The 14988-nt window shown below is 47.8% G+C and overlaps 4 protein-coding genes across 4 annotated transcripts in view; 2 read left to right on the top strand and 2 right to left on the bottom strand.

The window, feature by feature from the left end:
• Window positions 1–371: 371 nt before the first annotated feature.
• Window positions 372–14988, bottom strand: part of LOC126557181 (protein claret segregational) — a 333201-nt gene continuing 318584 nt past the window's right edge. The window contains exons 2-3 of the mRNA XM_050212864.1: window positions 1106–2771; window positions 372–1027 (exon numbers count right to left, since the gene is read on the bottom strand). Coding sequence (XP_050068821.1) covers window positions 383–1027; window positions 1106–2767 — 2307 coding nt within the window. The 5' untranslated portion in view covers window positions 2768–2771 and the 3' untranslated portion in view covers window positions 372–382. The remainder of the gene's footprint in view (window positions 1028–1105; window positions 2772–14988) is intronic.
• LOC126559362 (mediator of RNA polymerase II transcription subunit 21) lies at window positions 3843–4481 on the top strand. Its single transcript, XM_050215508.1, has 2 exons — window positions 3843–4008; window positions 4092–4481. The coding sequence occupies exons 1-2, from the start codon at window positions 3967–3969 to the stop codon at window positions 4479–4481; spliced, it is 432 nt and encodes a 143-aa protein (XP_050071465.1). The 5' UTR covers window positions 3843–3966.
• LOC126556615 (histone-lysine N-methyltransferase SETD1) lies at window positions 6316–12956 on the bottom strand. The gene is made up of 3 exons (XM_050211964.1): window positions 12676–12956; window positions 6944–12599; window positions 6316–6505 (listed from the first exon to the last, which is right to left on the bottom strand). The coding sequence occupies exons 1-3, from the start codon at window positions 12954–12956 to the stop codon at window positions 6332–6334; spliced, it is 6111 nt and encodes a 2036-aa protein (XP_050067921.1). The 3' UTR covers window positions 6316–6331.
• Window positions 13934–14637, top strand: LOC126559544 (cytochrome b-c1 complex subunit 6, mitochondrial). Its single transcript, XM_050215713.1, has 3 exons — window positions 13934–14068; window positions 14209–14350; window positions 14457–14637. The coding sequence occupies exons 2-3, from the start codon at window positions 14261–14263 to the stop codon at window positions 14628–14630; spliced, it is 264 nt and encodes an 87-aa protein (XP_050071670.1). The 5' UTR covers window positions 13934–14068; window positions 14209–14260; the 3' UTR covers window positions 14631–14637.

Below are 14988 nucleotides of genomic sequence, written 5' to 3'. Positions count from 1 at the left end.
GACCGACCCTTAGTCCCTAATCGAAAACACATGCATTTATTGTACGATGATTAGAATCATTGCTTAAATCTGAAGGCCTGCGTCAAACACCGACGGCTCACAACGATGGCCTATGTTACTCTGTCACAAAATCGCGCGCATAAATTACCACTAGAAACTGGATGAATAAAATTTAAACTCCGTTTGGCATCGGATGTCTCATCGGTGTGGAGATTTTATAATATTATAATAGATTATTTTATCCATTCAAATGTTTAACGTGTCCTCTCTTCCGTTTTGTAATGTTTTTTGTTCGTCTGCCCAAAAGAGTACAATTACAATAACACAAAAAAAATTACAACGGTCATTCATCAAGAAGTTACTACCCCAAATTTACTTGCTATTACATGACCGCAGAACCATTCAGGACCTTATTTTTCTTCACCTTCTGCATCTTGCACGAGTTTACCTGCGACGCAAATCGGAGCGATTTGACGGTCTCCATAAAACAGTCCTGAAACGGCGATACGTTCACAAACATCAGCGTTTTCGAGTTGCCGCCCAGGCTGGGCATCAGCAGATGCGTTAGCTTCGAGTTCCGGTACGGAATGTGTTCGTTCCGCTGCACCAGCGCCAAAATAACGTTGCTCAGCTCGCTCAACGATCGGTTAATGTTTTTCGTTTCGTCCATGCGTACGCTCGTCTTGGGACTTTCGGAACCGGCCAAATCGACGAGATTCACCGAACCGATGCACGTTTCACCCTTGTCCTGGTGCGTTCCGATCAGTGTTATTTTCGTCACCGCATGTGACCGAGACGAACGCTCATTGCCGGCGGTCGCGGCCGTTGCACGATTCATCTTGGCAATATTCATCAGCTGGTGCAAACGGCCAGTCGATTCGACCGTTTGCTCGATGATGTTGGACACATACACTTCCGTTTTGTTTTTCGCATTGGCCATTCTAATTTCGAGCTCTTTCGTCGTGCCAGAGGTGTCCAGCAGATCGTACAACACTTCGTTATAGATCTCAAGGAACGTGACTCGGATCTGGGGAATAGACATGAACAAATGAATTGTTGGTTAAGAGAGCTAGTGTCTCATGCCACGTGAATCTTTCTACCATACCTCATACTCCCAGCCAAAGCACTTGTAATCATGGACCGCGTTGAAGATCACATCGACCGTGCGCGGAATAACGCCCAAGCTGTCCGGTACGCCGTCCATCGTATACGTTTTGCCGCTTCCCGTTTGGCCGTACGCAAAAATGCACACATTGTACCCATCCAGGGCGGACTGTATCAGTGGCGACACGTTGTCGAATATGTCCTGCTGTGTCGTGCGCGGATGGAACACGTGATCGAAGCTGAAATCCATCCGCTTGTTAGTGCCGTCCATCGCAATCAGCTCGATCGACTGCTCGTCCAGATACTTCCAACCGCACTCGATTCGGTTCGCTTCCGAAGGCAGCGGTGGCCGCACACGGCAAAACACCCGAATATTGCCCCGAAGGTCCATAACCATGTTGTGCAGATCTTTTCGCTCGATGTTAGCGTGGAACAGCAGCTCCGTGTTGCGTTGGTTTGTGTCCTGCAGGGTAATGTTTTCTTCCTCCAGGTAAGCTGTCCGCTCTTCCAGCTCTTTCAGCTGTTTTCGTAGCTCCTCATTTTCCCGATCGACGACGGTAAATTTTTCCCGATATTTGCTCAATTCCGTTTCCGTGTGCTGAAGGGCGGCAGTGAGCGTTACATTGCTTTGCTTTAGCTCTTCATTCTCCAGTCGGATCTGTCGCAGTTCGGCCTGCAGTTGGGTGTGTTGATTTTTCAGATTGCTCAGCTCGCGGGTACAATCATCGTACAGCTCCTGCAGAGCTTCCCGGCTGGCATGCTCTTCCTGGAGTTTCTCATGTTTCTCCACCAGCGCTTTGTGCTTTTCGGTCAGGTTGGCAAACCGGGCTTTATAGTCGTACGGTGGAATGCGTTTGTTCATCGTTTTGCCAACTGGCTTCGTGCCAACGGCGTTCGCTTTTGGAGCATTCACACTGGTCGTTTTTGTACTCGAAACAGTTACGCCGCCACCACCACTACTGCTACCTGTTTTGACACCTAAAATACTTTTTATTGGCGGAACCATCGCCTTCTTTGATGCAGTTAGAGCGATTGCTGGCTTCTGTGATGATGGTTTGGTAAGCGTGGTTGTAGCAATCCCAGCTGGCCCAGCATTTTTCGGGTTTAATGTAACCATCTTGGAAACCTTGGCCGGTACACCATTACGAACTGCGGCTGCGGCTGGTGGCTGTCGCTTGTATCCGGCCAACGATGACATCCCACTTACGGATGATGTATTTGTGGATGACCCAGAGGACACATTCGATTTCATCGCAATGTCGCAAGCGGAACGACTTCTGCGAAGGTGCGTTCTGGTACCGTTGGTTTCGGATAGCGGTTTGATCAGATCGCTGCCCACCATCATCGATACGGTTGTGGCGTTAATAGCGACCGATCTTGACGCTATCGGTGCCAGATTGGACATGTACTTCGGGCGATGGAAGTCCGGTCTGTTTAGATCGGTAGCTGATCGGCTGCGGCGCAATTTGGCACGGTTCAACACACCCCCGTTACTTGGCTTATCGGGCGAGGCCATACGCTTGGCAAACATGGTTGCATTTGCTTGGGGGAGATTAAGCAAGTCTCTGCTTAACGGTAGACGAGCATTACCGGGCAAACTAAGCGGTCCGGCAGGTTTCTTCAAGAACGCTGGTTTGGGAATTTTGGAATCCATGTTAAACATCTGCCTCGTGAGCTGTGTCGTTCCTGTGCTTTGTGCTGCACAAATTGTAGTGATTTCACAATTGAATTTGTTCACGTTATCGCGTTATCACCGAGATGTATGCTGCTTTTGTACACTTTCTATCTATTTACCACCCAACAACTCTGTTCCAGAACGCTATACGTTCGTTTGCTTGCCGATTTTGTTTTCAACGTCTTTGACAAGTGAAGGAAGCGCAGTTTCGGTTAAATTTTGAACGCTGATCAAATCGAGCAGTTTCGCCCGTAGGACTGCTCGACAAACAAATCGAGCTTCGTTTACAATCAAGGTTAATATATTTATTTATTTATAATTAATTATGACGGTCCAGTGCCGTATTGTTAAGGTTAATATATATTATTTGGATTTTTTCAAATCTCCTTTTCTTATTGTTTCTACGTTATGTTTTGGAGTTTATATGCTAAATGGTCATTTTTCTATGATAATGCAAGCACATTATTCACACAAATATGTAAAAAAAACAGTTTCTGTAAACAATAACAATAAAAAAAGCTTAGAAGAGGAATAGACAGCTGTCATGCGACGAAAAAGAAAAAAACACACACAACCAACTAAACAAACGCGGCTTGATCTGAATCCGGGTGTACGCGTTGTTGTTTTTATCGGAAAAAGTCACGAAAATCAACGATTCCGGCTAACGGATCGCACACGCACCCCCTTTTTCCCGGCAGACCCCCGGAGAAGCCGCCGACGCCACCGACTGTCGGGAACCAGCCAAACGTTTGCATTGTGTAGGCCGAGGACCAACAAAACTATGCCTGTTTGGTGTGGTGCTGCTTGAGATACACAGCTGCTAACACAAAACAGTAGCGCAAAAGAGCGCCCACATCTAGGTCCCTTCCCGATACGGTACAGAAGCCTCCGTGTGCTGTGTGGGTTACGACGGTGCACATTGTCCTACCAACGAAATCCGGCCAATACTCTGCACGGACACGGATTCATCGTCATCCTGCTTGTGGAGAGGGTTGGTGTTCACTGGTCGGAACACGGTGGATTTATCTATTTCCTCCCCCGCAAGCATTCTCACCGAAACCTTACCCGAGATTGTGATTCCCATTCGTTAGCGTTAGTTTGTCTGCCTTCTTCGGTTTTTTTCTTTTCCCCTTTTTCTTTTCTTCAAAATTGTCGGAAAGCTGGATTATTCAATAGTCTTCGAAGCGATGGCTGACCGACTAACTCAGCTACAGGACACGGTGAATCAAGTAAGTGTGCGCCGACGGACCATCAACTGCTTACGGAGAGCACGATTTTGATGTGTTTGCGTTTTGTTTGTATCTCGCCCCAGCAAGCGGAACACTTTTGTAACAGCATCGGCATCCTACAGCAGTGCTCGATTCCGAGCAAGTTTGCCGGTTTTGAGCGTACCGGATCCCAAACGCCTCAGCAACAGGTACAGCAGCAGCAACAACAGCAACAGGAAGACTACCCGCAACTATTCTCCACCTTGATCTCCCGATGCGCCAAGGACATCGACACCCTTATCGAATCTCTGCCCAGCGAGGAAAGTTCGATCGAGCTGCAGGTCCAATCGTTGCAGCGGCTCGAAGCCGAAAACAAAGAGTCGGCCGAAAAGTTGGAAGAAATCGTGCGGAAGGGCGAGCTGCTGCTAGAGAAAATTCAAGCCGCGCTCAGTGATATAGCCCAGTCCCAGCTGGACATGCAGTATTCGTCGTAGGCAAGCAATACTTTCCCCTTCCAAGGCAATAACGCTGGCCCTGCTGTATAATAATACTAAGGACGATTATACTTTCCAAGGAGAGGATGTGCGCGAGGGCTGTTCTGTCCTTTGCGATGCGTGTGCGGTTTAATCAAAATGCGGCGCCAAATGGATACAGACGTGGCGACCCCTCCAGAGAAGCGATATCAAACAGCCGTAAACCAAAAGTTTAGAGAAAACGAGATATTTTTACACCTGCGCGCTTTTTTTTGTGTGTGTGTTTTTAATCCCGGTCGGTCCTTTCCGTATGTAGCGTATTGATAAAGCAAATAAAATATCATTGATTTACATAATGATCAACTTGGAACGATTAATATAACTGTAGTGTCTACGACCAAAAAGATACACGTTGTTCTACGACCGCCTACGACCCCCGTAGGAGGTATGACCCCGGAGGAGGTCATACATTTTGTGTGGGACTTAGCAATTTTAGCAAAAGATGAGGCTATTTTTTGTATAACAAATTACATGTAGTTTGATTGGAGTTTAAAAATTATTCTTCCATTTATTTCTCGCTTCCTTTCGCTTGGTCATTCTTAAAAATGACCATTCGGCTGCAGAGCAAAGCGAGTGGGTTACCGAGGAATGGGTTAATAAGTATAAAAGCCAAAAAATTGAGAGTAGCATGCAAACATTTGCTGATTTCACTATACTGTGTAAACAAGCTCTTATAAAAGAAACTTTTACGGCGGATTTGAGCAAAATAAATAAGTTTAACCGCACAAAAATTGCCAGAGAAAACACTCTGTTTAGTGCGCAATTGAGCCCCAATTAACCAATTCTGCTTTGGAAGCGAAACATAAAAAGTAGAATGGGTTTTAAAGATATCAGCTAAATGAAATTTATTTTTGTACGAAAAGGCGAAAAATAAATTGGTCTAGGCATTCTATAAATTTAAAGTGTTTACGATTTCCCTCTCAAAAGATATTAAGGAATTAATGTGCAAAACTACTTACCTAGATGGGCGGTCATTGACAATAAGTTTAAACAAAAGAAAGGCAATCAAAGAAAGCAATTTCTCTCACTCAATGATCAAAACTTCTCCGGAGAACGGTGTGTTTCGCGTTTTTTCTTGTATGTTTTTGACTTCTGCTGTGTTGTTGTTTGTTCACCAGTTGTCTTTTTAATAATATTTTACTAATCGTACGTTTTATTTTCTAAACTAGCTGTATGATCAAGATTAAATCTCCTGCTTTTAGTAGCAATAGTAGTAGTAGTAGTAATAGTAGAGGGTAGTGTTTCTTCATAGCGTTAATTACCACAACACAATGTTCGTTTTACACTTAAACTTCATCTTAACGTGTCCCGTTTTCCCCCTCTCCAAAATGTAGTAAAAAGGGAATAGAAGAAAAAAACAACAACATAAGAAATAAAGCTCAATATAAAAAAATGTTTTCTATAAGCGTAAAAAAAAATAGAGACACAACAAAGAAATTCCCACCCAAATACGGAACAGGAATTGCACATATAGTGCTCACTCTCTCAATGACCCTCCCCTCTTGCTCTATTGCTCTTTTATCCTTATCAACTAGACTACACTGTATTGTGTTGTGTGTGTTGTAGAAGCTGAATTTTCCAACCAGAAAGGAGCGGAAAATCGAGCGAGACTGGGCTTTGCAAAAAAGATTTCCGTTGCAAAAACCAAAAACACCACAATTTTGCTCCCTGCCTCTTCGCTGAGCATTGTTGTCTAACGAAAGTATAAAGTTATATATACACAAAGGGCAAAAATGTACAAGAAGCGCGATAATGTGTGCAGCAACGCCACAGACACACACACACACACACAAGCCCCATCTTCTAAGCGTTTAGTTGAGAGTACCGCGGCAACCGGGTGCACCGCACAAGCACGGGATCTTTTCATCCTCGAGCGGAAACTTATAATCGTACGTAATTTCCTCATTCACCCCGATCGGTTGCTTCGAGTAGATGACAATCTTCTTTTCTGACTCGATCGTAATCACCTTGGCGTAGCAATTTGGCTAAAAAAGAGAAAAGAAACAATCAGTTTTTTTTGTTCCCAAATGTTTCACTACACTAGTGTTGATAATAACCATTCATTTCAAGGAATTAATTTACTCTTACTCACTCCCTACTGGAATTTAAAACTTTTAACAACTCTTTTGAGAGTCGGTGCTTCGTGGTTACCTCTCATAGCGACGTCACGCCTCTTTTAACAGTTTAAAAATTCTTTACGATTCGAGTCCCTCTGGCGATTTTGCTTGGGAGTGAGTTTTAGAATAACGATTCCCAAAAGTTTTTAAACACTTTTAGTAAATCGATTCCCAAAAGAGTTGTAAAAGCTCTTTGTGACGTGTTAATTGAAATAATTCGTTAGAAAGATTTAAATCACTCACTCACTCTTACTCAGTACGCATAACACTAGTTCACACATTAACCGACACCCCGGATATACTTACATTGCAACTATGGTTAATGAATCGTGCCAAATTTCCACACTTGGTCGCATCGATAATCGTTTCCATATCGATCCGGAACAGGTACGAACTGCCGATCCCGATCGCTTCATACTTCGTTTCGCGCAAATCCGCCACCGACGGTCGTACCATCTGACCGACGTACTCGATCACCATCTCGTCGGCCGCGATCGGTTCCATCGCAAACAGACCCCAATCGTGGATGGCCGACTTCGCAAACTTGAGCTGCTTCTTACGGAACTTGAGCTGATTGAACTTGAGCAACTCCGACTCCGTGCTTGCCCCAAACGCGTTCAGCAACCGGCGCTGGTTGGAGCGTGCCTCACGCGATATACCCTGCATCTTGGTGACCGCTTTGGCAAGCTCCAGATTGCTCAGATGGTTCGCTGCGGCCGTACCCTTCAGGTGGTGATACTTGTATTTGGCCTTTTCGCGCGGATCTATCTTGTAGTATCCCTCCGTACGGGCACTTCCTGTCCGGTGCAGCTTTATATCTGCCAGCGAACTACTACCACACCCGCCCGCTTTGTCCTTCTTTCGCCGTTTCGTTGGTGGTGGAAGTAGTAGCGCCGGTTCGAAACTACGATCGGTGGCACAGTGATCGACCCAGTGGGTGGCATTTAGCCAGTAACTGCTTGCATCGTCCATCAGCAACAGTTCGTAGCTTTGGCGTATGTACCGGATGTCTTCCGTGTCGATGCCACGCGTCAGGAAATCGAACAACAGCCCCATCTCGTTTGCAAGCTCCCGTGGACGGTACTTCGGTACGGGAACGAACCGTTGCTCCACCAGCTGGGGGATGGTAAGAGCACCGGAACCGCCTTCCGGTGGTGTGTCGTACTCGGAGAACGATAGCGATTGTCTATCCGGTCGTTTACGATCGTACCTTGGCTTAGTTGGGACCGGTGGTTTCATCACAGCCGTACTATCCTCATTCGATCCAATTGGAGTTCCGGAAATTGTAGATGCGGATGGATCCACAGCAATCGGAACAACATTGGTATCGGAAACCATTAACGGTAGCGGGTCACGATGGTTGCTAGTTCCGGCAATTGGCTGTTGTACACGCTCGTTACCACTGTTCGTGTAACCATGATCGTGCGCCAGCACGTGTTTGGACGAAGAAGAAGAGGAGGAGGAGGAAGAAGAAGGTGCGTACTTGTTTGTTTGCGTATTGGCCGTTGTCGTTGACGAATCGGACTGCTGTTGAGGCGAGGAGGATGATGGCGACGCGGACGGAGGTAAGGAGTAGCAGTGATCGAGCGCCACCTGACTCGCCTGGCTAGAGCCACCGTCTGAGGAAGCCGGTGAAGCTTTAGCCGCTCGACGCAAACTTTCATCACCATCCATAAAGAACTCATCGGAACGTACCGAATCGACGGGTGTACACGGTACGGCCGATGGTCCCCTGGAGGGCGAACAAGATGGTGGAAGCAAGATTCTGGCGTTCTGTCCTTCCGAACCATTAAGCTCCTCCTTGTTGACGCCTTTACGGGTGGTTTGACCCTTAACCGCTTTACCTCCAACGGACGTAAGAGTGCCTTTGCTCTTCCTTTTCTTCGAGCTCGTCGATTGTGTCGCTTTCGGGTGTTCTTCACCGACAGAAGAATCGTTCGCAGCAAAACCTCCACCATTACTGTCACCGCTGGCAAACAGTCCGCTGAGAGGATGTTTGCGCAACTCACCCATCAAGCTAGCGCCCGGTGTCGGTGGCGGTTGCGAAAGGTTTGGTGTAAGCGGTTCCTCCAGACTAGACATTTTGCCGGACGCGAATGATAGCGGCTTGGTAGTTTTCTTGTAGCTGTCAGCCGCTTTGCCACCGAGCGCCCTTTCATTTTCGGTCGCCATTGCCCGCTTGCCCTTTTCCAGTGCCATCCGTTCCAACTCTTCCTGGCATTCTTTGTCGATCTGTAGCAAGCATTCCGCTTTGCGGCGTCTCTTTTCCTGATACTCGCGCTCCTCGTCCGAATCGCTATAAATTCGATCCAGCATTCCACCGTACGAGGACGAAGATTGGTGGTGGTTCGATGGTTGCTGATTGCTAGTATCACTATTGTTCGCTGCCGTACCGGTTGCCGTTACATTGCTGCTGTTCGCTTTGCTCGGTGATTCGCGTCCCGGCGTTCGCGGTGGCTTCCCATCTTCATCCTCCATCAGCAGCATTTCGTCACCCGAGCTGGGCGATAGATCTTCGTGCAGTTCCTGCAACGAAAGCTTTGGCAGTTGGGAAGAATCGATGACGGGCGGTGGTTTAGTACTTTGGGGCACTGGTTTCATCACAGCACCGGGACCACTGTAGGGACTGCGACTTCGGCTATGACTTCGCCTTCGATCAATTACCGCCGGAAGTAGTGATGATTTTCGCACCGGACCGCTCGCATCGTCCGAATCGGAATCTGAATAAATTTTTCCAACCTTTCCGCCGCCTTCTTTCAACCGCCGTGCACCACCCGGCCCGAAACTTGTTCCCGCTCGAGGTTTAATCGGATGCGTATCGACGATATCACTATCTGAGTCGGAATATATACGGTTTTCTCGTTCACGTCGTTCGCGTGCCCGCTTTGCCCCGTAACCACTGGTCACCGGGACCCCGGAAGTGTCCACCTCCGAAAGAGATCCCGACTCGAGACTATCGTCAGAATCGGTCGCACTCGAATCATCCTCTTCCTCACTGCTGGACGTGAAAGACGAAACGCTTGGCATACGTTTTTCCGCATTCGTCCGGGAAGGACCCGCAATTCCACTGCTGCTACTATTATTGTCCGTCGCAGGCGCTCTTCTCGTTCGATTGCTGTCGCTTTCGATCGAGGGAGATGATTCACCCGCCATTTTCCCAGAGGACGACGATGCACCACCACCGGTAGCGGAGGTGGATGATGGCCCGGCGGCTGTTGTACTGCTCCCGCCACCACCACCGCTGGAAGATTCTTTCTCCGAATCCGATCCCCGAACCACCATATCGTCTTGATCGCTCTTGCGCGAATCTTCATCCTGCGGTACCGGGCTCGGCAGTTTTCGTATACGCCGAAAGCTGGGCATCTTCGGGATGGTGGCACGCAGTCCAAGACCCACAAAACTGCCCGGCCCATTACTGTCCAGGTTGTCGTACGTTTGGCTTAGCAGATGATTAATATCGGGCGGTTTTTCAACCTTAAACGCTCCTGTACCTGCTCCTCCACCAACTCCCGCTCCACCGAGTACACCGGACGCGGCCGATAAGCTGGCCGCTTCACCACCTTTTCCCTTGTGCTTCCGTTCTTCCTCATCCCACCACGCTTCGTACTTTTTGAAGGCGGTATTTTCGATCATCTTTTTGTTGAAATCTTTCTTCAGTATTTGCTTCAGCTCGGCCACCACACGCTCGACAACGGAATCGATCACAATCTCGTACCGATTTCTTTTGAGTGAGCGGGCACGATCTTTCATGCTTTTTGGACCACCGCCAGGCTCAAGAAATGCACTCTGGCCCCCATCGTCGCGTCCATGTGGGCCCGGTTGTTTACCGGGCGAGTAGTACATTCCGGTGGAGGCTGGCATACCGTACGAGTTGAAAAGCGGTGCACCAGGGAAACCCGTCGGATAGCCATGGTAGTAGACGGATGTGGTAGAAGCCGGTTGTGCTGCGTAGTTGTAGTAACTGTTGGTTGGATATAGAAAAGAAAAGCTACCACCTTCGGCGGGTTCCGGTGGAGGTGGAACGGCGGGGGCTGGCTCGCTGGGTAGTGGTGGAGGAGCAGGTGCACCAGGTTGTAGCTTCAAATCGTCCGGACCGAGAAGTGGTGGCTTGCTATCTTCCAGTGGCGATACGACCGGTTTTTCGTCCTCCTTCGCCAATATCTCGTCGTCACTGGAAGAAATGTCGCTCGCACCTTCCTCTTTAAGACTTTCGATTATTGGTTCCCGTTTTGGAGGTTTCCGCTCTATCGACTCTTCGTCCGGTGGAAGTAACGGTGGAGGTGGCTTTTCTGGTTCTAGTAGTGGCGGAGGACTCGGTGGCCGACGACCACCTCCACCATTCGTGCCATCATTTGTCGTCTCATCCATGGATTCCTCCTTCAGCTGGCTTGTATCAACGTGCACTGCATACTCTTCCGTTACACCGCTTCCACCACTACCCATACCAATGTCGGGCTTACGATCTTCCTCCTCGTCGTCACTCAGCTGCAAGAAGCTTCCGCCGAAAGTTTTCTCCTTAAACAGCAACGCTATCCGCGTGTCCAGATCGAGCGTACTGCCACTGTCCTCATCATTTCCGCCGGGCAGTGCTTTCGATGGTTCGGGTGGTGGTGGTGGCGATGAAGAAGTGGAAGGAAGTGGTGGTGGTGCTGGCTTTGTTCCAGTGGACGAAGGAGCAGCTTCCGTGTCCCACAAGTCAGCTTCGTCCATGATCGTTTTGCTCGCGGCACTAGTGCCGCTTTTGCCTAACGGTATAGGAGGTGGTGCGGGTGGTTTGGAGGAACTGTCCCAATTCTCCTCCGGTGGTGGCGGTGGTGGTGGTACCGGTGGTTGCGGTGGTGCCCACTTTGCCGATGAGGATGTTCCGGACGGTGGATAACCGCCGTACGCACCACTACCACCGTACTCGGAGCTGCCCGGGTACGACGAAGAATAGTAATCGTATCCGGCTTCGTACCGACTACTACTACCACTACCACTGGGCGGATAACCTTCCCCTTCACCACCATACCATGAATCACGGTAGTTTTTGCCTCGCTTTTTCGAATCCCACTCACGGTCACGATATTCACGGTCGCGCGTACGATCCCGTTCTCGATCGCGTGTCCTATCACGATCCCGATGTCGGTCACGCGTACGATCCCTATCCCGATCCCGATCCCTATCTCGATCTCGATCACGGTCCCGCTCACGATACCGGTCCCGATCCCGCACACGATCACTCTTGTGATGATGGTGGTGATGTTTACGATCCTTATCGTCGTAGTACTTTGCATCCCGACGCTCCGTACCTTCGCCATCCCACTCGCCCCCGTACTGGCTGCCACGGCTGGTACTTTTCTCCTTACTATAATAGCTCGAATCCTGACTATTGCCCGCACTGCCTGAAAACTCATCCGCATCCCACAGCTCACCATCTTCGCCAATTGTCGACGCCGGCTTCTTGTCCCATGGTTCCGGATCTGGTTCCGGTGGTGCTTTGCGATACGAAGATCTCGAATTTTGGGCCACCTTTAGCCCAAGCGGATCTGTACTGCTCATCGACGCTGTGACTGGGAGGGAATGGTGGTGGTGGTGGTGGTTGGAGCTGACCGGTGGTAGCGGTGGTAGAGGAGGCGGCGGCTGTGGCAGTGATGGTTTCCTTTCGGACGATTTCTCCTCCAGCAGCCGTTTGCAATGCTCACCGAAAGGGTCTTTGAATACGTTCAGCACTTTGCCCATTACTGAGGTACCATTTAGCTTTTCCACGCACATCAGCGCCGACCGGACCTGCTCGAACACGATGCGCGCTAGACCGAGATGTTTGTTCGACACAGGATGATAGTATATGTACAGCTCCGTGAACGTGCCACACTTGGCCAGCATGTCCGACAGAAATGGCTTATCGATGTTATCGTTCAAGTTCGTTATGGTGATCTCTACTGCTGGCGGTTCGCCGACATAATGTTGATCTATTTTGAATCTGTTGTGGAAATGTAAAAAAGTTTTTTTAAACTACTTTCTCTACTGTAGTGAGCGTTTTCTTCTTGTCCACTAACCTCGGTACGGGAATATCCAGCGGTTCTACACGGGATCGAATGCGCGCCAATGGGTTCCTTGGATCGCGTGGAATAACCGGTGGATGGTTCGGATCTCCCGGCACGACTCCATCGTAACGATAGATCTTTTGCGTGCCTCTGTGCAGAAAAGGATCAACGAGCAGCTTAAAATTCCGTGCTGCTTTCTGTTGTGCCAACATGTTATTGTTGTTGCCTGGAGCAGCTGCTCCGGGCGCTGGCGGAGTATTTGCCATCGCGTTAGCTTCCACAGTTCCGTTCATCGCTGGAAAGAAATGCACCAAAACACTCTGCGTTAGCATTCAAGAAAGTTTCATCGCTCGGGGTTTGTTGTTTATCGTATTCTGGGCGATCGGTACGCGCGCATTAACATTCAAGTAAACCACCTGCCTCCTAACCTCACAAAACTTCCCATTCTGTGAAATGTCAAACGCGAAACTAACAATAGCTAGCTCTGCCCGTGTTATTGGAATGTTGCGGAATCACATAACTTACCAGCCTACCTGATATTTGTAATTCGTTACGCTACTAATACAGCTTCCAATGGTGCTGGCTTAAATTAGCAACAGTCGCTCCTGTATCGTAGATACGGATTCCCGTTTCGTACCAACAAGCTCCATATCAAAACAACTCTTGTGGGCTCAGGTGCTGCGGGTGAAAGATTGATCTGTTCATTAAACATTTCTATGCGATAGCTATTTTTCCCCCCCGAGTGGTACTTACTGCGGGCTGCTCTGCCGAACGGAACGACGTTATTTTACACGAACATGAACTACAAAATCAACTTAAAATTGCAAATATTTACAGACTCGCTTCACGTACGTCAAGGATTCTTTGCGGAGCTAGCAATGCACACTGGGTAAGGACGTGCATATCCGGGAACAAATGATTATTACATTTTTTGGTACAGATTTAATATCCACATGGATAATATGCTGAAAATAGGTCAAAATAATCAACAAAAAATTTTGTTCGAAAAATTTCAGCCAAATGATTGTAATTTTGGAAATTTTTAAAATTGGAAATGTTGAGCCTATAGCAAACAAATTGTTGATTCTAATTAGTTAAAATGCTGAAAATTGCTTATAAGTGCGAAAATTTTACTATTCACTCTATTTTTGAGCATGTAACACAACATAATATCCCGAATATTGTTTGAAAACAGAACTAAAAAGCAAATAAACAAAACATAAAACATTACGCTCGAATTTTCTGCACGAACTGCTAGAAAATCTGTTACGAAACGTCAAACTGCTTCTTCTTCTTCGATTGTTTTTCTTGGTGTTCTTCTTGTTCTGATGTGGTCCAAAAGTCAGAAAAGAGTTTGTCAAAAGTTATATCATCGTCTGGTTGCAGCTTTCCCGTGCAATTTTTGGTAAATATAGTACTTTGCGGATAGAATTAAACGATTTAAAGTACTGGGACAAAACTAATCGGTTCATCGTTCATCAACTTGTTGCACTCGGTGGTATGTTGATCAGCTAACACAGGTGTTTTTTTACCTTACTTTCGTAGACTTTCTCGGTGATATCGTAGCGAATTCGCACGCGATCCAAAGACCGACACGATGGCTGCCAGGAAATGGTTCTCGTCCTTTTTCCCAACGGTAAAGGCCCAGGAGGAGGAAGATATCGTTGACCCACAGACGGTGCTGCGGGTATGTGTAGGACGCGCGAACTAACAAACAGAAATGCCTGACCAGAAGGTCCAACCACCACCACCGAATACAAAAACCGCGTATGTTTTGATTGTCTTGATTGCAGGAAAAGTGCGCCCAGCAGGGACACACTAGCCAACTGTGGGACAAATACCAGGCATGCAATGAGCGTGTGAGCAGCCGCTCCCAAACTGCGGAAACCTGCGTCGAAGAGCTGTTCGATTATCTGCACGAACTGGATCACTGCGTTTCAAAGACCCTGTTCGCGAAGCTGAAGTAAAGCGCTCCCGGCTCCTGTAGCTCCGGCAGTTAAATTTTTCTAGACGTAGCGTTTTGTTTCTCGCAAGCTAACAACCCCCCTGGTACGACGTGAAACAGTGTGCCGATGGGTACACGAAAGCAACCTGAACACCTCGGAAGTGCATACTATTTCGTTACCAAAAAGCACTTATTTGGATGCATCATGCATCTTAATATCGGATGCATATAAACAACAATGCTTCGTCGAAATGTCTATATACGAATGGGAGATAGTAAATAAAATTCAGTTTTAAAAACTAATGATTGGTATGCGGTGTAAAGCACTAAACTGAAAAAAATCTCCTGTTTGATCATATCTTTCTTTCCCAAATTTAGTA

This window comes from Anopheles maculipalpis, chromosome 2RL (genome assembly GCF_943734695.1).
Source record: "Anopheles maculipalpis chromosome 2RL, idAnoMacuDA_375_x, whole genome shotgun sequence".
Taxonomy (NCBI): Eukaryota; Metazoa; Arthropoda; class Insecta; order Diptera; family Culicidae; genus Anopheles; species Anopheles maculipalpis.
This window is presented reverse-complemented; position numbering and strand designations above follow the sequence as displayed.